At 35.3% G+C, this 26981-nt stretch overlaps 2 protein-coding genes across 2 annotated transcripts in view; both read right to left on the bottom strand.

Moving 5' to 3' along the window:
- LOC114519252 overlaps window positions 1-6603 on the bottom strand; it is a 31650-nt gene extending 25047 nt beyond the window's left edge. The window contains exons 1-5 of the mRNA XM_028539356.1: window positions 6466-6603; window positions 1943-2377; window positions 1580-1636; window positions 1026-1207; window positions 359-572 (exon numbers count right to left, since the gene is read on the bottom strand). Of these exons, the coding sequence (XP_028395157.1) occupies window positions 359-572; window positions 1026-1207; window positions 1580-1636; window positions 1943-2377; window positions 6466-6517 (940 nt within the window). The 5' untranslated portion in view covers window positions 6518-6603. The remainder of the gene's footprint in view (window positions 1-358; window positions 573-1025; window positions 1208-1579; window positions 1637-1942; window positions 2378-6465) is intronic.
- Window positions 6604-8013: 1410 nt separating this feature from the next.
- LOC114519659 (vacuolar protein sorting-associated protein 41 homolog) lies at window positions 8014-22037 on the bottom strand. Its single transcript, XM_028539832.1, has 38 exons — window positions 21993-22037; window positions 21142-21171; window positions 19745-19882; window positions 19518-19601; window positions 19366-19440; window positions 19133-19198; window positions 18488-18553; window positions 18268-18384; window positions 18048-18112; window positions 17675-17756; window positions 17313-17397; window positions 17169-17227; window positions 16954-16998; window positions 16738-16864; window positions 16518-16579; window positions 16388-16441; window positions 16198-16254; window positions 16036-16097; window positions 15637-15718; window positions 15376-15477; window positions 15209-15280; window positions 14892-14947; window positions 14747-14794; window positions 14104-14200; window positions 13533-13574; window positions 13272-13322; window positions 12998-13057; window positions 12675-12752; window positions 12262-12316; window positions 11814-11878; window positions 11327-11402; window positions 11188-11249; window positions 10951-11025; window positions 10805-10848; window positions 10220-10275; window positions 10076-10120; window positions 9554-9633; window positions 8014-9093 (listed from the first exon to the last, which is right to left on the bottom strand). Exons 1-38 carry the CDS (start codon window positions 22008-22010, stop codon window positions 9010-9012), a joined length of 2622 nt encoding a protein of 873 aa, XP_028395633.1. The 5' UTR covers window positions 22011-22037; the 3' UTR covers window positions 8014-9009.
- Window positions 22038-26981: the final 4944 nt, after the last annotated feature.

Genomic DNA, 26981 nt, shown 5'->3' with positions numbered 1-26981 from the left:
TATATATATATATATATATATATATATTTATATATATATATATAAATGTACGTAGAATCATTTCTGCTAGCAGTCTTCAATCCCGGCTCCTAGCTTCTCCTATGCAAGTAATTCCAATTCCGATTCTAAATATCTTTGCAGATCAACTAACCTATACAGGCGTAAGCCTGGCGAAATTTTACGAAACTTTGAAGAGCAGCGATGCAAAAATGAACAACTTTTCCTTAAAGCAACTCAAAATGCTTTAGGCCATTAAATTTAAGCCATTTATATTTGTTGAAAGGGACACCCTTGCAGGTCTAGAATTTTTACAGTTGACATTTGATATACCCTGTACAAAGCAGGCATATAAACATACCATCTTCTTTTTCACAGATAAATTGCGATCTTCTTGAACAAAAGTGATTATTCCAAACTGGTGCTAATATACCTCCATACATTTCGACACACCTCTCGTTCCCATTGCCATTCGGCTCACCTACATCCCATTTATTAAACTGAAGACTACTACCGTCAGATTCCCATTGCCAACTGAAATTTCCCTGTGTATCGTATAGACCAATCCAATATCGCTAAAAGAATTTTCAGTCACAAAGAGTTTATAAATGCATGAGTTAAATAAATGTGTTAAATAACTTAAATTGGAGTACAATTTGAGTTTTTTTGAGGTGCAGAGACTCTAGTGTATATATACTGTATCAAGATGCCCGTATATTTAAATGCTCAGGAAAAGTTATAGTCACTGGCTTTAATTTTTCCGAGTAATCGTTCCAGTTATATTAGAGATCACCGACGTCAGCACATCCAAGTCGTATTTTTGCCAAACAAAGTAAACTTCCCAAACTGCCTTGTCCTCTATTGCACTGGCAAGTCAAATTACAAAAAAAAGGGGACGGCACGTATTAAGGCAGTGTGCACTGTGTATAATTCGTATACTGTACCATGACCTTTCGTATAGTTAAGAGTTTTTTTAGAGACGTTGCTCAATCAATGAAAAAATTACCATTGCAGCATCTATTTCTTACCGAATTCAAAACAGGGCCAATTTGAATAAAGAAATAATTTAATTCGGTTTGATCATCAATCTTTAACAGGTGGCCACCTAGATTACCACAATGCATTTTAGCTGCATGCCACGATCTTCGTAGGTTGGATATTTTGTAGCAGGATTTTCTGAAGCCTTTCCAACCTATATCGCAGGTCACCGCTACATTGAGAAACATATAATCAAATATTAAAAATATAGCTTTAAACAATATACTGAAATATAGCTTCAAACAATATATTGAAAATATTGCTTCAAACAATATACTAAAGGTGTATCTATTATGTTTACATGGCACCATTGCAATATAAATATATAATTGTTGCCGGCATCATTATTTATAGCGTGTACCGCCCATAGTTTTCAAGATTGAAGCACTATACTCACTATAGATCATTGAATATATATTAACATTTAAGAGAGTCATCATCTCTAATTACACATTCAATGATCCGTACTGTGCGGGTGTGCCCGTAATACTGCCTTTTTTGATTAGCTATATAGATGTAGCTAATAAAGTTCACCATGACTTACTATTATTCACTACTATATTCAAGGTAGGAGGAAGTCCAATTGTTGGAAAAGGAGTACCTTAATGAATAGAAATATGTTTGTAAAAAGGGGTTAATTTTCAACGCGCAACCTCAAGTTACACACTGATAAAAGTAGGCACAAAAAATTGAATACAACATGGTTCTTAAACAACTGTATAAGATGGAAGAACATGCGAATACCATTTATTGCAACGTGAAGTTAACAGCCTGAGGAGGCAAGACAATGTCACAAGATAATATTCTATTAACTGGATTGGAATTAACAAATTTTAAACCGGTTCAATATTCCAGATAGGAATAAGGATAGGATTACGCTCAAGTTTAGGATTAAGATAATACTTACCCTTTTTCCGTTCACACACAAATGGTCGCTGGCGAAAACAACTTTGGTCATTCCATTTACCAGACCTTGCATAAAATTCACCACATTTTTCGGAATTTTTCCAGTTGTTTGGTTCGCCCCAAGCCCAATTCGTGTACGTTCCATAACTAGTCTTACCCATCCAAACCCACCCTTCTCTAGCGTTCTGAATGGACGAGTTCCTGTAAAGCCCAATCCAAAATGGTATTGCACCAAATGACGACAGCTGGTTTTTAATGAACTGGTTCTCTTGCGAATCACTTATGGATAGAAGATCGCCACCAAATGCCCGACAATACGCTCGCGCTTCTTCCCATGTCCTCGCAGGAACGTTCACAGTATGACGTACAATTTTGTAACAAGAATCTCCATTGGTAATCCAGCCGTTTAGGCATTTCGTGATCGGTGGTGATTCCCCTAACATATAAATAACAGGATTTATTTTTTTCTTGCGGTCCGAATTCATATTTTAGCGTTTCCTGCAATCTGATTGGCTACGCGAGCGGTCCGTATGAGGCCGTACGGACCGCGCGAGATTTAAAAGCACAGAGCCAACGCTAAAATATGAATTCGGATCGAAAGAGAAAAAAATCTATTGTTTACCAGTTTAGTCGGTCCGTATAGGGAAATATTTCCCTCGGTCTCAAAAACGTCCCTGGGAAATATTTCCCTATACGGACCTCCAATCTGGTAAATAACATATATCTTCATCAGTCTTAATGATAAGTGAAACTGGAAAGCACGGTCTTTCATTGGGAAAGGGCAGAGGAAAATTTGCCCGAAGCTCCGGGCTTGAAGAGGCCTGCAATAATGCATGAAGATTGACATTGTACAATAACAAAAACGGGGGAAGAGAAAAACCAACTTTCACAGCCGGTCAGTACAACACAATGCATGGTACTGACGGATAGTCTCTAGTATTCCCTCTCAAAATAACATCAATATTAAGTTCGTGAAATCCTAGTTCTTTAAATTCGCAAGTCTTAATAATTCTTTTTGGCACATTTTGGCAATAATTTTGGCACATAATATGAAACAGTCATTGCCCGTAGTGCGAATGCACAAAGCATGTACACATTCGACATATTTTTTAGTTTTCCTCTATTCTCTTGCGGGATGCATGTTCGCTTACATCATAACTTAGAAGGCATTTATATACGCACGTATAAAAACGCAACAATGGAAAGCAGCCTTAACTTTTATGACATTGCAAGAAACAGACTAACATGCAGCTTAATATAAACGGCAAGTGAAATAGGATGGACGACTCATTTTTTTTTGGATGATATAACACTTGAAAATAAACCCTCGCGTTGGATTATTGATAATATTTCGAAACGACTCAAGAACAACACGCGCTAGCAGATTATATGACTAGAATGGATAGTTTTTATGTCTTCGTTTGAAAATTACTATATCAAATTAAAGATGAAAGATCTATAGATTGAATTTATATTCGCAATATAAAGGGAATTATATTAACAATTATGAAGGTTATATATATATATAAGAGTTACAAAATGTGCTAATAAGTGTCACGTATATCTATTAATGTTTCCTATATATAACATCGTCATTTGGTGAATTGTAGCCAAAAAAACAATCCTGGCTCTTATACGAACATTGCTGCCGGTAAGATATATTCGATGCTCTTCCGGAGATAACTAAACGGTCCAGTATATAGGCAAAAAGGGGAAATGATACTTCATTCCAACGCCATTATATAATCGCAATAAAAAATTAAATATTTTAGACATTTATACAAAATATTACGTGGTTTAAATATCTGTTATCACGTAAGACACGTATGTACTAATTAACCCTATAATTCGGTCAGATTGCTGTTAACTGCGACAATACATATTGCATAAACTTTATAACGAGGCTTTACGTACATAATATAGAGAATTATCCTCCAATCGGCAAATTAATTTTGAAAAATGTTTAGCAAAGTCTTATGCATATAGTTAAGCCAAAAACGTCTTCGCTTACGTAAGTTTAACTCCCCAAAAGCGTCAGCTGCGTGAGTTGACATCTATATTGGACCGGTATTTGTCATGAATGTCAAAAACTCGCTAAGTAAGTGCATTATGCTCCTAACTCCTGCTTGTTTTTTAAATCAACATCGTGTTACTAAATATTGCGCTAAAACGGCAAGCCAATATTTAAGATGTTGATAGTATTTCATTATGCAAAATCATTCCTGAACTACTACTCATGAAACTTTTTATATAGCAATGACGCCAACAAGCGCAAAATCATGTTGTCATATTCACTAAGGCCATGGAGCGAGTTATCCCGGCTAGACGAGGTGAAAAGCGCATTGATTAGTCTTTTATTATATGCAGTTTTCACCTCGCCTAGCAGGGGTAACTCGCTCCATATAAACAGGCTCTAACTTTATACGAACTTAATTGCATGCAGACCACTACACTCTCTGTATTCGATTTTAATTGGTCACACGGAATAATGACAAAGGATCGCTCAAACCTCTCTTTTGTCTGATTGGCATTTATATACATATAACAATTCACTTTGTCTAGAAAAGACTTAGTATTTAGAAAAACACAGAATTTCGAATAACACTCCAGATTCCGAGAGCAGCTGTTAGAAAGGAAGTATAAACATATAAATATATATGCACCATGCAGCTTTTGACACGCGCATAGTATCACCCTATGAACAAACCGTGGCCTTCTTTTTCATCTATTATAAAACTGACGCATATGAAAATGCCACCGACATTTAAAACCATGCATCATGCATCATACATGTGATCTGAAAATTAATTGTATACGCAATACGAACGCAGAATGAATGTATTTCCATTTTCCATAGTTGTATTCGCTTTGTCTTGAACCTTGCAGGAGACATATATATATATTGTTTCGTAACAAAGTCTGTATATTGGACAATAGATAAATGTAGATTAGACTGCGGTTGAATAAAAATGTATTACTATAGTCTATATTTATATTATAGTCTGAAAGGTTTGGCCCAAACGAGCATAGGAATACCCTAACCCTAATTATCCTCTTGCCGGTTTTGTTATCTCGATCTCTTCTGGAAAACATATCTATGATGCAATCCATCGCGATACCGAATAATTCAATTTTGTGTCACTTTAAACACAAATTCAGTATAGAACACCATAGTTTAATTTGGCATAAATCCAACTCATAAACGGGAAGTATAGTTTATGGATTGTTTCTTATTATTAGGTAGCGGATGTCGTATAACAAATATGTTTGTTATATTCGTTCATTCAATCGTGCATCATAACTCATCAATTCATTCATCAGTAAAATGTGTTATGCATATATATAGCTAGTAAAGTTCCAGTAAACATAGATAGATAGATAGATAGATAGGATTTACAATCCATATTTAACAATGCATTTCATTTTCAACTACAATGTACATATAGCTAAACTGTATCGTAACAGCCAACAATGATATAACATATGGAAGATTGGCGCCCATGAATTCGCAATATTTTGTATAAAGTAAGAAGGCAGACAAGCTGTATACTTGTGCAATCGTCGTATACGAAAAACAAATACGTTTCGTTAGTATTTGAAAAGACTACAGTTAGAAACCGTAAAATGATGACGCATTATGAATATGAGAGCAGCTGTTTCAAGATTCGGAAATGGAAACTTAGGAATATCATTTTTCAACTCATTACGATCGAACATGGTATTGTCTTCCGAAGATGTGCGTTAAAATTGTCTTCGTACTTCAAACAATGTTATTTACATTCTAATTTTATTCCGCTTTAGTTTCAAATTATATTATGGCTGGAGGAAGAAGATTTAAGCTCAATATCCACTTAGGATTTTGGTGTGCGTTATTTATGCGATAAGATGTTCAGCCATAGCCTGAAAACAGCAAGGTTTCATTATGCCTTTAGGACGTCACTTTTAGCATAACTGATCAGCAAACTATAGGTTTTGTGATCATAAGACAGATAACGGCAAAAGCTCGCAGGTAGATCACCAGTCGAAAGATCAGGTTCTTTATGATTGTTTATGGAAATCATTTTCAAATAATACTTTAGAATCCCAAGCATGCTAGCGAGGCTACGTACAACGCCTGCAAGTCTTTAGGTAGAATTCTCTCTCTTTCTTGATTTTGGGGGAATGCGTTGGAAACCAACTCACAATCACTACACCGAGCGTGACAAAGTCATCTCGTTCATGTGGATCAGGGAAATCTCTTTAGGTGAAACACCAAAAATCAAGCTTCGAATCTCAGTGCGGTAAAAAGCCGTTATAGAAGATGGTCATTTATGAAGTGAACCGTTAGAATACAAACGTTTCGTACAAATTATAGCAACAGATTGAAATGAATCCTAGTCTGCAGTAAACAATTCGTATATCCATGCATGCAATATTGCCTTATTGCATAGTTATTTATACTATATGGATTAACGTCTAGTAATACTAAAGTTATAAGAGTAAACATTGCATGGACGAGGCGCCAAGATTTTAGCACATACATACCTCTTATCAGTTCAGGAGTGATAAGAACCACAATTAACCAAAACGCTCCCATTACTTGATAACTGGAACCATAAAAAGCGGCAAAAAAGTTAGTTTGAAGCTTTCGCCGACATCACAGCATCAAAGCAAACAGCAAGATATTATGCTAATATTGCCTTATTAATGTGAAGATAACTGCATGTGATGGATGTGTAAACCATCACGTGGACGACTAGTTCACAAACCGTGACGAGAAAGTGGATACACTACGATACAACTTACACTTACAGCGAAGACGATGATCACATACTCTATAATTATTAGTGATACGAACTATATACCCAATATTTGCGTGTTTTTAACTCGAATTTCCACCAAAAACAACGAGATTCAACTACATATGCACACTTGATCGCTTCATATAATTTCACATAATTACAAGGTGATTTGAATAATCTTCAACAGTCAATCTTTACAAGTAACTCAATTTATAGAGAAAGATGATCCGTATACGATCAAATTGAGATTAAAAACGATCCGTCTTAGGGAAATCTTGGCAGATCAATATGTTCGCAAACTCATACAGTCTATTTGAAGGATGATCCATGTTGGGGTTTGCCCGTGTTTATACATGGAACACAGAAGATTATGAGAAGGATTATCAGACAAACCATTAGTAACAAAGTATCATAATCGGAATCAAAAGTAAAACACTATTTTGAAATTTCTTGTGCATGCTTTTCCGAACTTTCGCCAGCCCCGAAGAAAAAGATCCATTTCAAAATTCACTTTACTCATATTATGGGGGATGCTCTGGTTAGTTTCTTAATGAGTATGTTTATCTTACGAAAGTATTAATCTCTCCGTGGAATTGGAACCATGCATTTAAAAAACGAGCCTAAAATAATGACGGGAACTGCGCGTCAATGAATTTCATTTCACACACAGTCACAGATGTTATAATCTCCCACACAGTCACACTCGCTGATCCTTAGTTCTCTCGTCTATTAGAGTTTACTGAGTTAGTATTATAAATAATAATCAAATATTGTTCTAACTAGTCATCAAATATGGAATAAGAACCACTTTAATCATGTTGTTATTTCTCGATGTGTTGTCTTTCTGACGTAAAGGCCCTTAGGTCGAAACGTCGAGAAGAGTTTTTTTTTCAAGGCCCATTTACATTGACAATTTTTGGTGCAATTTTTGGTGGGATTTTCTTTGTTTGATAGATGTGAACGAGTGATTGTTACGAATGCTTTGGTGAATTTGGCACACGTAGTACGCGAAAAACCTGGGAACGAGGATGTCGTTCACACGTATATCACAAGAAAAAATTTGCATATAAAATCGTAGCAAACCGCATGCGAATTAAGTTGTTAAAAGTTGCTGCCACGGTGCTCCCTGGCTATTTTGCAACTGAAGTGTCAGGTGTGACTATATTCTTCGCGGACTAATTCAAAGGTTTGAAAACTTTCAAAGACAAGCATGAATTAAGTGAATATGCATATTATACCAAAAATTTTCATTTTCAATTTTTTAATTGATATTATTACAATATAAGTAGCATTTTCAACATTGTTCTATTTAGTTCTAGCTACATTATAGGTTTTCTTAAATTTGTCATTTTAATAAATAGACGGACGGGCAACATCTACATACATTTTGTTCATTTTGATTTTTGCAGAAAATTTAGCTGAGAATTTTTGAATTTAATCATACAAATATTATGATGATAAAAGTGCAAAATACACCTCTGGTTTTTAGCTATCAAGTGCTAGCATATACATCCAGACTTGTTTTAATTACCAATGCCGGTAAAGCCTGTGTCAAACAGTGCAATTTTTCTTGTAACTTGCAATGCAATTCTACTTTTGAGAGATGAAAATATAACAACTAAGAAACTTGTGTTCAATGCACTCCACGGGTGTTTCCACCTACATGTACAAACTTTCGAAAAGTATTTATGTACTGCAGTTATGTAGTGGAATTGCATATTTGTATTGCCAGTCGCAAGAAAAATTGCAACGTGTAGCACAGCCTTAAATCACACTGACAAACGCATTTTGAACGTTGGTCGCCCGAAGTTGACATCCATACAGGTTGAAATGAATCATTAGGTTGATCATTGCTGAATGAATAAAAAAAATTTCCTCCAAAATATCGCCAATGTAGGAAATACCTGGGAAAGACTGAATGACCAAACAAGGCACTCCTACGTTCTTCCTTGCGGCTAGCATGCGTAAAACACGTGCGCTGGTTTTCAAAACACGCAAGTATTTCTGCATGAGGGTTTCGCCCACAATTTGAAAAAAACGACAAAGTTAGACGAAAAGAGGTTTTTAGAGGATCCTATATAGCGTGCATTCATCTTGATAAGTTGTTAAAAACTTTGCTTTGTATTGACTTCCATCAATCACGACTTACCTTCAGCTTTCATTCAGCGATATTTACCTCGCCTTCGCTCATAATTGTGAATTAACAATTAATAATTACCATCAGAAATCATGAAGCTATCAGACCGAGATACCTGCATGACTTCTTCCTGAAGTTGCATTACATTAGTCACACTGTTTTTAAAAACCTGGTCTGGTTTCGTACAGTTTTTTTGGTTTGACCACGAGATGTGCATATCTGACAATGTAATTCCTTAAGGAAAAAATATATTAATCGAGATGTGCATATCTGACAGTGTAATTCCTTAAGGAAAAAATATATTGATTGTTAATAAATGTTAATTTTGAAGAAATGCACTAATATATGGCAATTTTTAAAATATGTAATACACAATCACAAGAATTTAAGACAGTATGCATATTTTCCGGCATTTGTGGGAAAAAAAACATGTATGCATGTAAGGCTGAGGGCAATCATCAAAGCCATTCAGGAAATTTCAAGCTTCTTCAGACACCTATCTGCAAGTATGTTTGATAAAAGAGTTTTGTCAACACTCTTTTGTCAAAGAGTTTTGTCAACGTACAATTTTCAGGAACTTTCGATTCCTGTCGGAGAAACCGAAGGATATATTTAAATTCTTCGTGCGAAAAGCACGTAAGGAAAACGCTTAAGGATAAGCATCCTTATACTCTAATATTTAATCATTATTCACCTGATCTTTTTCAGCCAAACAATCCATATGAAAAACATGTTTGCAGAAGAACGTGACAATTTGACTTGCTTGACGTGTGTCTAAAATCAGTATAAAGTACTGCTCTAAAATTACTGCGATTACCAGCTTATTTTGTAAGAATGTATATTACAATAATCCAGTGCTAATAGCAGAGGTTTTATTCAAGCAGGTTTTTCGTCAATTTTCCCACCCTTAGGACTTGTTTACATGCAGATCGTGGCAGTAAAACGTGGCATTTTTTCACGCTAATTCAGAGGCCGGTTGTAGAAAAACGTAGTTACAGAATTGACCAATCAGAATCATGCATTTCTGAGTTAACTACGATTTAACTACGCAAAATGTAGTTAAGAGTTCTATACAACCGGCACCAGGGCGTTTCTGCAAGCCGTGCGGGACTGGCACGGGGCTCAATTTCCGGCATTCTTAATCGGCTTCACATTTGGACTTGTGTTTCCACGACATTAATCGTAACGAAAATCATACGAAATTATGTGTTAGTACCTAATACCAATACGCTTCCTTGACAACTAGAACATGTCGACAACTCTACACCAAATGGGCAAAAATTTTGGTCAGTTCTATTTGAATAAATGACAACTTGGAACCTCAAATATACAATCGAGGAATAGTTGTGTAACATCGTACCAGTAATGGAAACACCTTTCTGTCTTGTTCTTGTAGCTCGCTGCATTAACGATACACTGAAAAAGAATCGACTGATCAGAAAAGTTACAGTCAATGCTATTAACTCATGACTCAGGTCGACAATGTTGACAACCTATATTTATGACATAGCAGCTATTAAAGATGGTTCTTCTGGAGTTACTCTAAACGCCTATAGTGTATATTATACCAATAATCTATACAGGTTCATAATATAACATTTTTAGTACGCGCGTGCTGATTGGTCGAGAAGCGTGCTTATATAACTGTGTAGAAACATGGGACTTTTCCCGCCGAACTTGACAAGCGAAACGATGTAATGAGAGAAAAATGACAAAATCTTTTTTATTGAGTTATATTACAAAATAATAGAAAATTTTTTTCCTGTGTTTCTATACAGTTATAGAAACACAAGTGGGAGTTTGAGAGAACTCGAAATAACGTGGAAATGATTATTTCTTGTTCTCCCAAACTCCCACGCGTGGTTCTATAATTGTACAACTGTGTTTCTATTTCTTAAATATAGTGCCAGGAAATAATTTCATCGCATTGCTGCATAACTTATACCTATCTTTAACCAGTATCTTTTTGCATCCTTCACGCAATGAAATCTACAATAGAGAGAAAAGCTCTTATTAAATTCAGAGACGGAACTGTAGGAAAAAACGCATTGAAGATATAGGAGATTCACAGTATAGTTGCGAATAAGAAACCTGCAAATTGTAGTCGTGTAAAATTTTGACCAACGAATCACGAAGTCCGGGAATTTCCATAACAGAAGGTATCCTCTAAAATGTTTTTAAATACGACGATAATAAGGAGAGCAATGTTGTCGATAAAAAAAAATACAGGTGCTGTATATAGATCATTAGGTGTGCCTTATGTCTCTATACATTACTTTATAAAACCATGTCTCCATATATATTACTGCATGTAACATTCTAACTGACCTTAATAAGTTTTATGGGATCAACATGTGTCCCTATATTGTGCAACAATCCAGTGATAAACGCTACAAAAAAAGTTGGATTTAAAATTTATAGACCAGCTTTATTTTACAGAGATAAATTTGAATATATGTATATACACCTGGTTTATCTAAAGAATACGTGATGAGGTCTTCCCACAGTTCTTCATCATCTTTCTCTTTTGCGAAAACAATGGCCTTAAGTATAGAAGTAAAGCATAGACATGTCAATTATTTCTATGGGCATAGCAACAAGGAGGAATTTCGTTTTGAACTAATCGCTATATATGTTAACATTTTTTAGGCAAAAGCAACCAGAATACCTCAATTTTAAATACTTCATGTAAAATAATATATATTGTTTTTTTTATCAAAATTTATGCATTCTGATTGGGTTACTGAAAATGTAAACAAACTTGCTGATTGGTCCAAAACGAAATTCCCCCTTGTTAGGCATACCGCAATTACTCCCCTATACACTGTAAATATAAACGATATTCTTAATAAAAGCTGGGACATGCAGCTGATGATCTTATTTCGAATATCATGGTTGACTGGTAAAACGGCATGAAGAAATATCTTCTATTTGTATCTGTTGAAACTACATACCTTCTCAACATCAGCTTCTTTTTCAATAATCAGCTGAAGAGCTTCCTTGTTATTTCCCATACGACCTGAAAGAAAAAGTATGAATTAAGGTTCGACGTCAGAACACATGCACAAGATTTCACTATTAGAATCCTGACGTTTTTGGAAAAATCTCCACTGTGGTAAAAAATTCCCAATATTTATGTAATTCAGGCTGACCTACACACAACACAAATTAGAACCTTCACGAATTTAAAGCCTCGTGACAGGAGTCAAGACTTTTCGTTCAATGGAAACACACATGCAGGTGTATAATTATATTGATGAATACAGGAGAACGAAGGAGTAGAATATTAAGGCCTGTTTCCGACGTTTTTTACTGTGCCGAACCTAATGTTAATGAGCTAAAGTCTCTGTTAAAGTTCAGAAACGGGCCTTAGATTGAAGAACAAACCTCCACACTACTTACCAAGTAAAAACACCATTTCTTCGATCAGTTCTCTTTGCTTGCATTCATTGAGTGCCTGTTACAGTAAATCGATAATGCAAAACAGGAATGTCTTACACCAAGTATTACATTTTGCTTTTTGAACAGGTCTTGTCACCACTAAACTTATTGGCCGCATATGCAATTTAATTTGAAAGACTATGCAAAAATACGACCCTCAGCTAGTACTGACATTCTACTAAGTCACCGGGGTCATTAGAACAATCTTCCACGCTCCCTCAGCCAATGTTGGTATGTACTTCAAGATTAGCCTTACTTTTACAATATATGCATGGAAAATATTTCTGCTTATGAAAAAACGCATGGGATATCTTTTGAAGGCGTTTTTCACAAATGCCGTAAAATTTATAAGGATAAATTTATAATGTACTTACTTTTTGAAGAGGATAATAATTACTTCTTTTTAGAAACGGGAGCAGCTTCGGACGATCAAACTCTGCATAAAGTGGAACCTGTACAAAGTCAAAGGAGGCGAGAATGATGTAAAATTAGTTACGTGAAACGTATTAAGAATACCAGCTACTGTGGTGACGAGATGGAGACGAGGTGATGAAGCAGTGTTTCTCGTTTTGAAGTTCACCTAACCGAGATCTGCTAGAAGATTCTAAGATTTTGCTATGCAGCATATTTTGCTACTATTATATCAAAAGCTGTATAAATGGAAATTATATCTGTAAGAATCCAATTTAGTAGATACCTGAATTTCATGAAAATCCATACTAAGTTCTGGGTCTTTCTGAAACACAGCATCTAAATACTAAAATCAATAGATCCAAACGGATTTAATACATAATATCTCAACCTCAACCTATGCTTAATTTATACAACGTGATCAGGTATATAAATATGGTGTTCCATCGAGCTTGCCTACATGCAGTAGGACATACATGTGTGCGTGTATTATGCATAACACGTAACATTTTATCGAATTCCCCCTCGCTCCATGTCTATAAATAATAAATGGTTCCTACCGTGTACAAGTATTCTGGACGTGGGGTTAATTGTCGAACAACAACTTCAATCTGAAACAATAAAATATACAACATTCGCTGAAACACACTGGAAGCCCTAGGTGAAGGCGTACGTGAAAAAGAGAATACAGATCGCAAGAAAAGAGAAGTGAACATTCTTCCTTGATAGTACATATAGGCAATGTAGTAAAAATGATACATAGGTTAAAGTAACAAGATACTGTGTTTTTTATATGTACAGTATGAACAGAATCATCATACCGAAACTTTCTTAATATTTTCTACCAGCATTGAAACTGCTTTCTAAACATAAAAAAGAACACTCGTTTTGTCTTGTACATGTATCGGTGGAATACTCTACATAGCATAATTATTTAACAGTTACTCTGCGAACTCGAGTCGTATATGAGCTGATAGCCGACGAGGCGCGTATTTATTATATACACAAACTTTGTCGCCCTTTCGGTGCATTTTGGTGTGCTATCATCAACTAAAGCTTGGATTTCTATTTCACTCAACTCCCCAAATCTTTCAGCCATTTTGTTTACTTTCTCTACTAGACAGATATGAGCTAATATCTGCATGTCTAGTAGCCAAGCAATGAAATTGCAGCATACCTCATGCCCGGTGCTTGTGTATATAATAAGATATATTGTCTTGCTTGCCATTTTAGAGTATTCTTCTACAAGCTACGAGAGCTCAATCTTAAGACTGTTAATAAATTGTACTCACGATCGTGAATGAATTTTTTCGACATTGTTTTCGGTAACATTGCTAATTATCTTTATATCAAGGTACATATACTGTAGGTTTATTGAAAAATCTAATTTACCTTCGTATTAAAATCCATTAGCATCACAATTTTATCATGAATAGAATCTAGTAGGTTGTGCTTGTGGATTAATTCGAATACTCCATCATATTTTAATCTTAAAAATAGCAAGATTCATTAAAATAATATTTAGTGGGTATGGCGCGCTATCGATACATGATAGTTTCGAAAGAATGCAAGCTTGCGAAAAAATGCAAAAGTGCATGTTTACAGCTACATATTTAGTGCACGGGCGAGATTCAAGTTCGATAATCCACGTGCAGAACGTGTGAAATGGTTATATAAACTAGTAGTAATCACAGATAGTGATGTGCGTTCGGAATGTGCTGATTTCGGTTACCGATCATTAATAAAAATGTTAACAGTATAACGTCACAGCGTATGTGATTAAAAGGTTAAACGCAAATATGCTTTAATTAACAACAAAATGTCAAAATGGAGCGAGCACATGATCTCCAGCTACTATGAAGACGCATCAGAACGAGGCAAATCTGACATCGCAAATTTCGATATGACACAGCTAGGAAGCGTTCACCTTCGTCGAACGCAATTATGACATTGATTTATCGATGCACTATTGATTCATGCTACACAGACTTCGAACAACCGGCCGTTGCTCTGGACAACAACATAAGAAACTTACTCGAGATAGATTGCCAGGCTTTGATCATAACGACCTTGCGATGTGTACCTTAATATTGGAAATACAATTAAACCGTATTAAACGGGTAACTAACAGTTTGCATGAGAACATTTTGAGCCTTGAGGTAGCTACATATGTAACTTACAGTTCCCCAAGACATTGTAACAGGATTGGATTCTTAGGATCTTTCAACAATTTATCCTGAAAGAGAGTTAGACCTCATTATTAACATATAGGCTATAGACGCTATAAGCCGAGGGTCTTAAAGCACTGAGGCTCCGACTTTGTGCAGATTAGACGTCGACGTTATGATAGCACGTACAGTTTACACCAAAGTAACCAAAAAGGAACAGGTATAAATACCAAAGAATGGTCTGAAAACATTAATCTCTCACACTTTGAAACCAAAATTGCAGCTTAATCAGCAGAGAGTTGTTGATGACTTGAGATGTTGTGACTTACTTTGAGTGCAGCTATGACAGGTTTAACATTGTACAGCTCAAAGGGCCATTCTTTAACGAGTTGTTGGAAACCCTAAAATAAGGAAACAAGAAATAATATTTGTTTGCATGGCTGCATGGGAAAACTGACCTAAAAAGACAGTTGCGACCTAGAGCTTGATAACTTACCTCGACATTGTTTTGTAAAAAATTGCCCAAGACAAATTCATAAATTGTACTGTTTAGTCTGTTTGAATCATTTGGGTCACGCGGAATAAAAGGTGCAATGGCCTATAACAAGTAAAAGGTTTTTATCAAATACAATGTATGCGTTTGCCATATATTAATACACATTTCTCTTTCTTAATCTAGACCCCCTTAGAACTTGCTTGCAGACATTTATAATTAGTTAGTCCCAGTTTTTATTTTATGATACAGCAATATACTTACGTGCACTTGATGGTTCTTGGCAAAATTGTAAACTTCGTCTTCCCAAAGACTTGTTTCATTGCCCAAAACTTTCACACACATTCTAAATAAAACGTCTGTTGCGGTATTCCACGACTAATTACAGTACATTCTAAGATGCATTAAGTCCTAAATATTCCACAAGGTCGACTTTTTCACCATGCATGTATGCAGGTAAAATTGCTCCAGATTTTGCTCAAATTGGATGTTAAGCAGCCTAACTAATATGCATATTGAGATCAGATCATGTTTGAAACGTGAACTGATCTTATGATATATTTACTGGATAGATCACTTTAAATCTAATACGAGTGAGACTGGGAGCAAGTTCGGTCTAAGGTGAAACAAAATTTCAATTGCTTCCACAACATGAATTCGTACCTCGCAGCCTCCGAATATTGACCTTCAGACTTTAAATGTCTCAGGTATTGCCGTCCAATATCCTAAAAGAAAAACTCGAGTTATATACACTGTAGCTGATTTCTCAGTTGGAATCTTAATGCGTTGATGTTCAAAACAAAAATTCAAAATTCGTGTACTTACCAAATAATTATTCCGCTTTAGGATTTTTTGATTCGCCTCCACTGAAATGAGAGCTTCCTAGAAAAGATGACATACGGCTATAGCTAAAATAGCTAAAAATATTCTAGTTCTTATAGAAGCTAGGGAAGGGTTGTGATCGTTTATGTGCATGTATTGTTGTTGTATGTAATTTTTTAACACAAAAACTTACTGAAAATTTTTTATTTTCAACCAGCCAGTCAATATGGTCATCAATTTCTCTTGGCTAAAGAACAAGTTACACAGCAATTCATGCGGTAAAGACTCGGAGAAAAAAAAATATGATATACTGTATAATATACCTTTGCCAAGACAATGTCTTTTGGACTAATGATAAAAAACAGACTTTCTTCTGGCAAAGGTTCTAATCCAAAATTTGAAACAGATTGTTAATGAGAGGCGTTTAAAAGTGCATACGAATGGCGGGAGGCCTTGATTTCGTAAGTAAAGTACCCTTGATTAACGCAGTAATGAACCTCATTAAAGTGTCAATAGTATGTTTAAATATCGTCCGCAAGTTACCTAAATGATAATGATTACACGAATAGTTTTCAAATCCTCTCACTGACAGTGCATCTGCGATAATTTCTGAAAGTTCGTCATATTTTTCTGGGTGCATGATTCGTACTAAAGGTCGAGTCGCTTTGCTCTGGAAGAAATTATGTTGAAATTGACAAGAGTGGCTGTTACCGCGTGAATTAAATGGACCATGCACTCAACAAACCGATTTCAACACACCTTGCCATCGTTTGTATTTTTATCCACCACGTAAGATAAAATGATCTACAATTTATCAGATGGCCAGACGTTACGTTATTAGTTGTGGTAGTTAAAGCTGGTTTTCAAATGTTTTTCAAATCATTTCAATATTTTAATGTCAAGTCAAGCCTCGTTTATCAATCTCAGCTAAGCGAGATCATGTTAACAGGCCCTAATTTTACATTAGTACTTACCAAATCATTGCCATATGGTCCAATTCCACAAATATAATATTCCAGAACTGTCATAGCCACTTGAAAAAAGGGTCACGGTTAGAACATGTTTTTAAGTGTATAAAAGATAACTGCAATAACGCGGTTACGCCAAATACTCTTTACCTATTTCAACATATTTCGAAGGAAGAAACTTATGATCTGGATTTTGCACAACAGCATTTTTTATTCTTTCTTTAACATTGCAAACCTAACAATGACAATGCTGCAATGAGGAAATATAAACACTAAAAATAACAGTTTTAATAATACATATACATAGCATTCTCCCGCCCTCCAATAACCATTCACCCCCGTTTATTACCCTGGAAAAAAGCGAGATACGTTGTGTATTCATTATCGCGTGCATGAACAGACATCTTCATTTCGTATGGTTTTATTACTATTACTAATTTTAGGCAGCTAATGAGGCTAATGAGTCTAATGAGGCTATAATGAGATTCTATTGTTCTGAGATTTTATCTTACTTGAACTATGTTTGCCCAACCCACAATCAAAGTCGTGTTGTCTTTCCAAAACAAGTTGCAGCGATAGAGTTGAGGTCTTGGGCTATAAACGAAGACAATGGTATTTGATACACACACGATGTACTTCTACAGTTTACTTTTTAGAAGTTCAAAGCCATGCAAAGGGTGTTTTCTCAGAAGTTTCGAGAAATTCCACATAAAAAGGCAAAACAATTGCATCAAACAAACGCCGAGTTTCAAAACATTTCAGGCATTTAAAACTTTTCGACTTCGCATTTGTAACTTTTGGAAACTTTGGAAACGAACTTAGGAATACATGCAGGTATGATAAATATTACGAAATCAGCTGTGGGCGAGAAAGGCTGTACTGTACCTGTTTGGTTCTCTTCGTATATTCGTTATCAGCTGGTTCAAGCTGATATCGTACACTTTGACACCCTACAAAAAGACAGCGGTGTCATTTATTTACTTTTCGAATATTTTTGCTAATATGACTTGAATAGTTTGTGGGAGTTCAGTAATGTATGTTGTAAAGCATGCAAGTAATCAAACACAAAGAACACATGTAATACAGCTAGTCTTTATTTAGGTACCATGTCATTTGCCCAGGCAATATAACACGATTTCCATCGTATTGTACTAATTGCCCCTTCACCACCATGCAGCACTGTTGATTTGTAACGAAAGAAACCTTTCTCATGAAGTACCAACTAAGAAAAATGATGGACATTATAGTCATTATATTAAGTCAAAGCGAAAAATCTCTGAAACGAAATTTCAAAGATAATTGATCTTGCTAGGTGTTTACTGTACCTTATCGCCACCAGTAACAAACGGCTTGGTGCTTTTCTTGGAAAATTCTGGGTCTAATGCTACAGCCTTAAAAGTAACAGCAAAATCAGGGACGTCATATTTTGATTTCGAATTGAAATATACAGTAGCGGTGAAACTGCATTTTTTGTGCTAAGCAGATGTAAATAACGATATGCTTGACTACAGAGTTAAAAACTCTAAAAACCAGTAATCTGTCTGTACAGCAAATGCAACAGCTCCGGTCTTGCCGTGTTTACAGCGTATAAAGGAAAACACCCTAAGACTATGTGCACACGGTGACGTTTTCAAGCGTCAGCGCCATAAACTAATTAAAAACGATTTTGAAAACGATCGAAAACGACGCTCGTGTGCACATAGCCTAAGGCGTAGGTTATACGTCATATTTTTGGTCGCGTCGAATGCAATTCAAACAATAGATAATGAGATGATAATGAGGTTTATCATCTCATTATCTATTGTGAAAATGCTATTATGGGTAACTAACCGGGTACGGTAGAAAATTAGCTTGACCACCGTGGTCAAATTTAACACTATGTTTTGATGAAAGTAGCCAGTATTGTAGCCACAGTAAATGTATTTTGTGTATAAATACAGAGGTTCTTGAAGTAAATAAATGAGTCTTACTTTAACAGGAGTATCAAAACTCTGTTGAAAATTATTTTCTGAGCTGTACAAACCATTGATTACCACCTGCAAAATGAACAAGAAAATGAGGTAATTAACATTTATTTAATGCGACAGAGTTGACAAGTGGTATTACAGGTATATAATAATACTGATTGTTTGGGTTACAGTTCTAAACAAGCACAGTTATTAAAATAAAGCTGATGTTGACTTATGATTGCCGTTTCACTCACCCGCCCATCATCTGAACAGCTAGCAATGTAGTCACCATTATTGTCAATGCTTATTTGGTTAACCGTGGTTGTGTGCTGGAAAAAAGCAAAAAAGCCCAACAAATTTTAGGTAATTGATTTGTATAATTTTATCGCATCAGAAAATCACTTACGGAGGGAAATTCCTTGTTTCTTATGTTGTTTCCCTGGTGATCAAGAACATGTACCACACCACCATGAGTACCAAGAGCTAAAAACTAGAGAAAAATCTGTGATTTTTAACACAGTAATCTATGTATCAGCTATTCAATTTACTCATATAGTATAGCTTTTTTGCAAGTGACGTCATAGCCTTCGATCTGGCAATTTTGGAATAAATACTGTTATATACACTGTGTACCTTAGAATGGACAGCCATACAACTTGCAGAATCATCTGCAAATAATTTAGATATAGCATTTCCAATTCTTTCATATTTCAGTTCTGGTTCTCGCTCCTCTTCATCTTCATCTTCATCTTCGTCCTCTTCTTCACTCTCCTGTGCATTTGAACACAAGTTTGTAAACCTTACAGTCAGGCTTATTAAAACCTCATTCAATATAATATATCATGAATGCAGGGGCATTAAATTAACTCCAGTAGGTTGAAGGAAACGTCAAGCGTGAGAGGAATATGAGAGGAATTATATGAATTATGTAAATATTAACTGCTGATTCACAACCATTTCAAGACGCATAAAAATTTATAGAGATCGATGGTCAAGGAAAGTGTAAACACCCCTGCACATTCTATTGACCACCGATCTCTATTAGTGATGGGCGATACTTCGATACCAAGTATCGATACTCACCGATATTTATGATTTGCACTAAATATCGATACTTGACCAAGTGGTCGCAAAATTTCGATACTGAGCCTACAGTATTTTAGGTCAGCGTTTTCTACCAAAAAGTATAAAATTTTTTATTTATTTTTCTTTTGTTCGTCACTTTTTTGTTCTTTAGTTCTTTAATTATATGCTACCAATCAAAATAATTTCTGCCCATTTTTCATTTGCGAAAAACAAAGGGAAAAACCAAAAATGTGAGTGAATAAATGCACATTATGGTATGGTATATGAAATTACAAACGGTAAAAAACGGCTCAAATTTCTGGTATCGGTATCGAAATTTGGTATCGATACCACTACAAATTGTCTGGTATCGAAGCGGTATCGTATCGATTTGAAAAAGCTGGTATCGCCCATCACTAATCTCTATATATAAGCTGAATGCAACCTTTATAACCTTTGTTGTTCAAAAAAGAACCTGGGTATGAGACCACATCATTCTAGTTATTCTAAATGGTTCAAAGAACCTGGGTATGAGACCACATCATTCTAGTTATTCTAAATGGTTCATAGAACCTGGGTATGAGACCACATCATTCTAGTTATTCTAAATGGTTCAAAGAACCTGGGTATGAGACCACATCATTCTAGTTATTCTAAATGGTTCATAGAACCTGGGTATGAGACCACATCATTCCAGTTATTCTAAATGGTTCAAAGAACCTGGGTATGAGACCACATCATTCTAGTTATTCTAAATGGTTCATAGAACCTGGGTATGAAACCACGTCATTCTAGTTATTCTAAATGGTTCAAAGAACCTGGGTATGAAACCGCATCATTCTAGTTATTCTAAATGGTTCAAAGAACCTGGGTATGAGACCACATCATTCTAGTTATTCTAAATGGTTCATATACATTCTGCTGGGTTACCGTATACCTCAGGCGATATTAAAAATGATACAAACCTCTTTCAGCCTATTTTCCTCCTTTTTCTCCTATATTAAATTTTGTCAGAAAAAAAGTAGATATGAAGATATCTGAATTTTAGGGAATTATTGGCATGACCAACAGCTAGGGGATCAACTGCAAGGAATAGTAAAAATAAAACTTCTGATTTAACTTCTAATGTTCTAATTTAAGCCCAAAGCTGTGCAGAATTGTAATTCAGGAAGGAACAACAGAAAGCAGAACTCAGACCAAGTTTATGATTGCATACAGTTGTACAATTAGTTCAGTCAAATGAAAAATGCCATTGTCAATAAATATTAGCAGAAATTATTATAATTGAAATGCTGGAGTGGAGGTTATATCATTAACATGCCAAATTAATAGAAAAATACAGTGTGTTTTCCACTTATTCTATGCTGTCTAATCTCTATATATTCTAGACTGAAAATCTCTCTTTTAGATTTCAAACCTCATGAAGAGAAGTGACAATGTACTCAAAATAAGTAGTTTATATGCAAATAGCCTGCTAGTAACTAGCCTGTGTACAGACCAGGGCAACATGCTAGTCTGAACACAAACTACCATCAATGAGATATGTACAGCACACCAGTAAAAAACACTACATATGATCAATATTCAAGAAAATATCAAGAAAAAACATAAAATAATGAAGTAAATAGACTGTAGGCTAAATTTATTCGTTATTTATTACTGATCGCTGATGCCTATCGATATATGCCAAAACATAATAATTTATCATTGTCTCTTAACACAAACAAAACCACATTAATTGTAGCACGATTTCACACAAAAAATATTAAAATAAGCAACAACAAGCAAAATATCAACAAATTTATATTCTTCGTACCTCTGAAACATCCGCCATGTTGGTCTTCGGAAAAGGGGTATATATAAGGTTGCCTAATAACAGCCATGGATTTGCATGGATACATACAGATACAGTATTTAAAATTCGTAATATCCCTTCGGTTCTTTGTCAATTTCTTAAAAGCCCTTTCGGTAATTATGTCACAGCATTTTAACATCACAACGTTTTAAATTTAGAACCACCTTAATTGAAATGGATTTCAAGTTTTACTCTCAACAGCCACGTGCAAAGATACAAAACATCCTTCTTCAACACATGCATGAAAAATATTTTTCGAATAAATGTGGAAATAAGCCACAACACGAGAACGAGGCGTTATGGCTTATCTTATACTTATTAGTCAAAATGAAAAATTATTTTTCATGCACGAGTTATAGAAGGATGTTTTGCATCTTTGCACATAGCTTGTGAGAGTAAAACTTGAAATACATCTCATCTAAGGTGGTTCTAAATTTAAAACGATAATGTTGTGACGTAATTACCAAAAAGGTAGGTCTATTCGTTTTACTAAAAAAGACTAAAAAGTAGTAAAAAAGCGGTAAGCTTTCATACGACAATTGCGTACTATTTGCAAAGTGACTGCTAAGTGCTAAGTCAGCTAATCCTGATCGATGGTGTTGGACGGCGAATCATTAGGGATGATGGAAGACTTTGTTGATGGGGAGATTTCGTGAAATTATTTCGTGAAAGGTCACTCTTGTATTGCGCATATTACCGATTCTAGGGAATATCAGTTGCGAAACTTAAATATATAAATAATAAAACTGATAATTAAACTGAACCTCGCTCCCAGGGTTTAAAGACCCTTGGAACGAAGTTGAATTGAACTTTGTCAGTTTGTCTGCATGAACGCGTTTTCTCTTTGCTACATGATTTTGCTTTGATCGGAATTCGGGTGTCCACCAGACGATTGTGCTATCCTTGAAGCTCATTGGATGCATTTCTAGCTGTTTCTAGACTAATGCAGGTTTATAAACGAATTGCTATGCAATCCTTCAAATCAAAATTAAAGGCATCTTTCAGGGCCGTAACTAGAACGATAATTGGGGGGGGGGGGTGTTTATTCATATATTCAGTTCTGCCCGACGGATTTCTTTTGTAAGTGCAATAGCTCACAATGGAAATCCGTCGGGCAGAACTGAATATATATTTCCCTCTGGGAAAAGGCAAGAGGGGCAGCTGCCCCCGCCTCTCTATGCAAAATTTCTGAAGGGTTTGCAAAACCCCGGGCGAGGGCTATGCACAAACGAAACCATTTCAGGATGCAGGAAATGTGCAAGCTAGGTTTGTACAGAATCACTTAAAGAGCCATGATTTAGTGTTTTGTCCCATTTCCATTCACTGCTGCCACAACTAGTGATTGTTAGGTATTCTAGACGAGACGATTCCATTCAGATTCCGGCCAAATGAATGATAGCAATCAAGCCATATCTGACGACCTGCTGTCCGGCTTCTAATCGCGGAAACTGACATCTATTTCCGAAAGCTATATAGATATAATCAGATTAATAAATGTTTTTTGCTCACAACCTTAGTGATCTCGATGAGCTACATGCGTTAATAGAAGTCAAACCGGGTGCTGCCTGTGCTACTCAAATCCAATTGTAAGTTTTTTCAATGTCAGAACCTTTTAGAGGTAGCTATATAACTTTTAAGGTACATCATTATTAAATTTTAGACTGTGCTTGCTTTTAGCTATATCATGTATTAACTCTTGTACTTATATGTAATAATTTACATATGAAGTTATGCATATTCTTATTCAAGTTAAAAGGTTTTCGAGTACTACAGTATACCACTTCTATTAAATAACTTTTATCATAGATAGTTAACGTTGAGCCTGGGAGGTATAAGGAAATATAATTTTAATTTTCAACTTCAGCTTCAGTTCATTATACCGTTTATACGACTAAATAATTCATGTGAAACTATGTGAAAATCTAAAATTTGCATTTTAAGTCTACATGCAGCAAATTTAGGGCAAATCTAAGGTTTCATCCTGCAGCGCCATCGCCGATGATTGGGCTGTAAATGAGAACCAAGCTTTATGATCAAAGGCTATATATGTCAATATAAAAGACCAATAAAGATCTATACACATGCACAAATGATTTTATTTATTCAGTGGACACAGACAATAATATAGATCGCCGACTGTTGGCGAGCAATAAAACCGGCAGACGGCAGACCGTGTTTTAACAAAAGTAGTAAGGATGTATGTTGACAGCTGAAAATAACTGATGATTTTTCATGAAAAATTTGAATGAGAAGTTGTGGCATGAGCGAGAATTTTTATGTTTTCGATCTATCATGTATCGTAGTTTATCGATGAAAATTGTCACGTTTTAAATATCTTGTTATTGAATAAAAACACCTCAATATGAAATATAATACGAGTGACAATGGAATATAATATACGCGACAATGGCCAATATAATAATGCATCAGTCAAAGCAATCTCAAATCAAATATATATCACTGAAATATATAGAAGTTCATAAGTATACGGGCGTTACGTGGCTTCTAAGGCTTTCATTTGGTCAACTTGTCTCAATGATGTATATCTTCACTAAATACAATGAAGAAATCGACAAATTTCTATTCTCTTTAGTCTATGCTTCAGTTAGCTCATCTGGGCGCAAATAGAATGACAACACGTTCAAATAGGGATTCATAAGGCCTTTTCAGCGCATCATTCACCTGGCCTACCGCCTATGTTATTGAGCAGCTGTAGTTCCTATCGATACCCTCATATCATTTAATGTACGTCAATTGATATCAGGAATTAATGTATGAAGAAAATGTTGTTTCCTATTCAGTGATTATTTTTTCATTCCCCATCTTCAATAATACTGTTATTTTATGAGTGTTTGCGTTTTTATTTACAGAACATTTATGTAATTCTATTTAGCTAGTGATTCAAAGAAATAAAATGCCTTTATTCAGTAAGCTCTTACATGTCAATTAATTAGTTAACTTCGACATATGGTTATGCTGCACCATACAGAGCTCAGTAAAGATGGAGCAAACAGGGACTGAGCTGAAGTTCACTCTGAGCTGTGAGTTCCCTTTTTACAGTTCTTTAATATTGCAAACCCTGAGTTAATAGCAAGAGATTTGATCCAAAAAAAAGTATATGATTTCATGCATACACATTTGACCTTTTTCATCATCAGTTTCGTAAATGAGCCTTAAAAATCCTTGTCTTAAATATCCGTGATTTCGTCTCTCTGAAAGATGATATGGGAACTGATACGGTGATACCGTATTCATGTACGTATATGGGGCAAAAATTTTCTCATTTGCTAAGATTTTGCATTTTTGTAATCTTGTTGTCCGACCTAACCACATGCATGCTGTCACAGTCGAAAACCTCAAGCGCTTAGAACAGATAACAAAGACTCAGTTCCTTTAATTACCGCATAACCTACGTCACTATACGTCCTGACGATTGGAGCTATTGCTACAATAATGCACATTTCTTTCATTAAAGATTGCAGGGTGTTTAGGAGTTACGCGAACACTAGGCAAGTATAAGATATTTTTCATATCAGGGTCTCAGCACTTGAGCTTAGCTATCCTATCTGTCTCCCAACTCCCAAGTGTAATGTTTCAAAGTAAGTTGGGCAGGAAAAATGAATTGCTATACACAGCTTAATTTTGAATTTAAAATACCACAGAAAAACGTCAAAACGATATTGGTTATGGATTTTCAAAGAATATCTTTAAATACAAATCTGCAAATAAAGGTGGCAAATAACGAAGTAAATTTACTTTATTTTCGAGTAATGGGCATGTAACGAAGTATATTTGTGAGAAAATACTTTTACTTGAAACAAAGTAATTTTTTAATGTAACATTTTGCTTCGCTATTTTCTATTACAGTTGCAAAGTATTTCGTTACTTTACCAGTTTTTTTAAACATTTTTCCAGTGAATCTCACCCGTTTTGACAGGAGATTATTATAGAGTACGCAATCACACAAACTAGTCAACTATACATCGATCCTCAGAAGTTGATATGTAGTCCGCTGACCACACAAACACGCCTTTAAGCGAATAAGTTTTTTATTCAAATATGCCACTAGCCACGTTTCAAAATGCAACGTTATTAACTCTCAGAGGTATTAGATATTTTGTTATTAGGTTTTTTATTCACCCTGTAGCCAACGTACTTTTACTTCGACTTCAGGCATTGTAATTTTTACTGAAGTGTATTTTTTCTCCGGTACTTTTTACTTCTACTCAAGTCGTTTTAAAGCTAATTACTTCTACTTTTACTCAAGTACAAAATAAAAGTAGTTTATAGGCACCACTGTCTGCAAATGCGATTGCGATTTTGAAGTGTAATGATTTATACTTTATTATGTCTTATACCCCGGCTTCGTCTCTGACGGTCATCTAAGTGTATGTCAGTTCGCTTGTGGCCTTGTGTCCTGCATGTGAAGTTCAGAAGTTGCGTGTTTTCTGAAAATATCATCTGAAGCGTGCACATGCGCAAAACGCATTCTTTGGACAGCCGTAAACATGGTTTCCCTAACGAAATTGCATCCCCATCTAAATTTAATGTAATGAAAAACGTTTGCTAATTAGATTTTATACCTAAAAAAATATTGATCAAGCAAACATATTGCCGTAATTAGACTATCTTCCTTGTTTGCTCTTTAACTGAAAACACGTTTCATTAGTAGTAGTCTGCCGATTTCATCTCCTTTCACTGTTGATGCTGTGAGATCCGTTGCAGGGATAACTGATTGTCTCAACTGATAAGAATTTAATATTCATTAACGTTATTACTTGGAACAAATCACAAATGTTATATTTTAATGTTGCATGAAAAGACGAAGGCTGTTTGTTGTTGGCTTACAAAAACAGATGTAATCATTTGCTTTTATTAATTTTTAATTAAGTGTCCTCACGGAAGAGTATTTGTATCATGCCAGCAATAAGTACTACATAATACTCCCGT

This window comes from Dendronephthya gigantea, unplaced genomic scaffold (genome assembly GCF_004324835.1).
Source record: "Dendronephthya gigantea isolate DGI-Jeju-01 unplaced genomic scaffold, DenGig_1.0 000000F, whole genome shotgun sequence".
In the NCBI taxonomy this organism is placed as follows: Eukaryota; Metazoa; Cnidaria; class Anthozoa; order Malacalcyonacea; family Nephtheidae; genus Dendronephthya; species Dendronephthya gigantea.
Note: the sequence above shows the minus strand (reverse complement) of the source record. Positions and strands in the feature narration are given on the sequence as shown.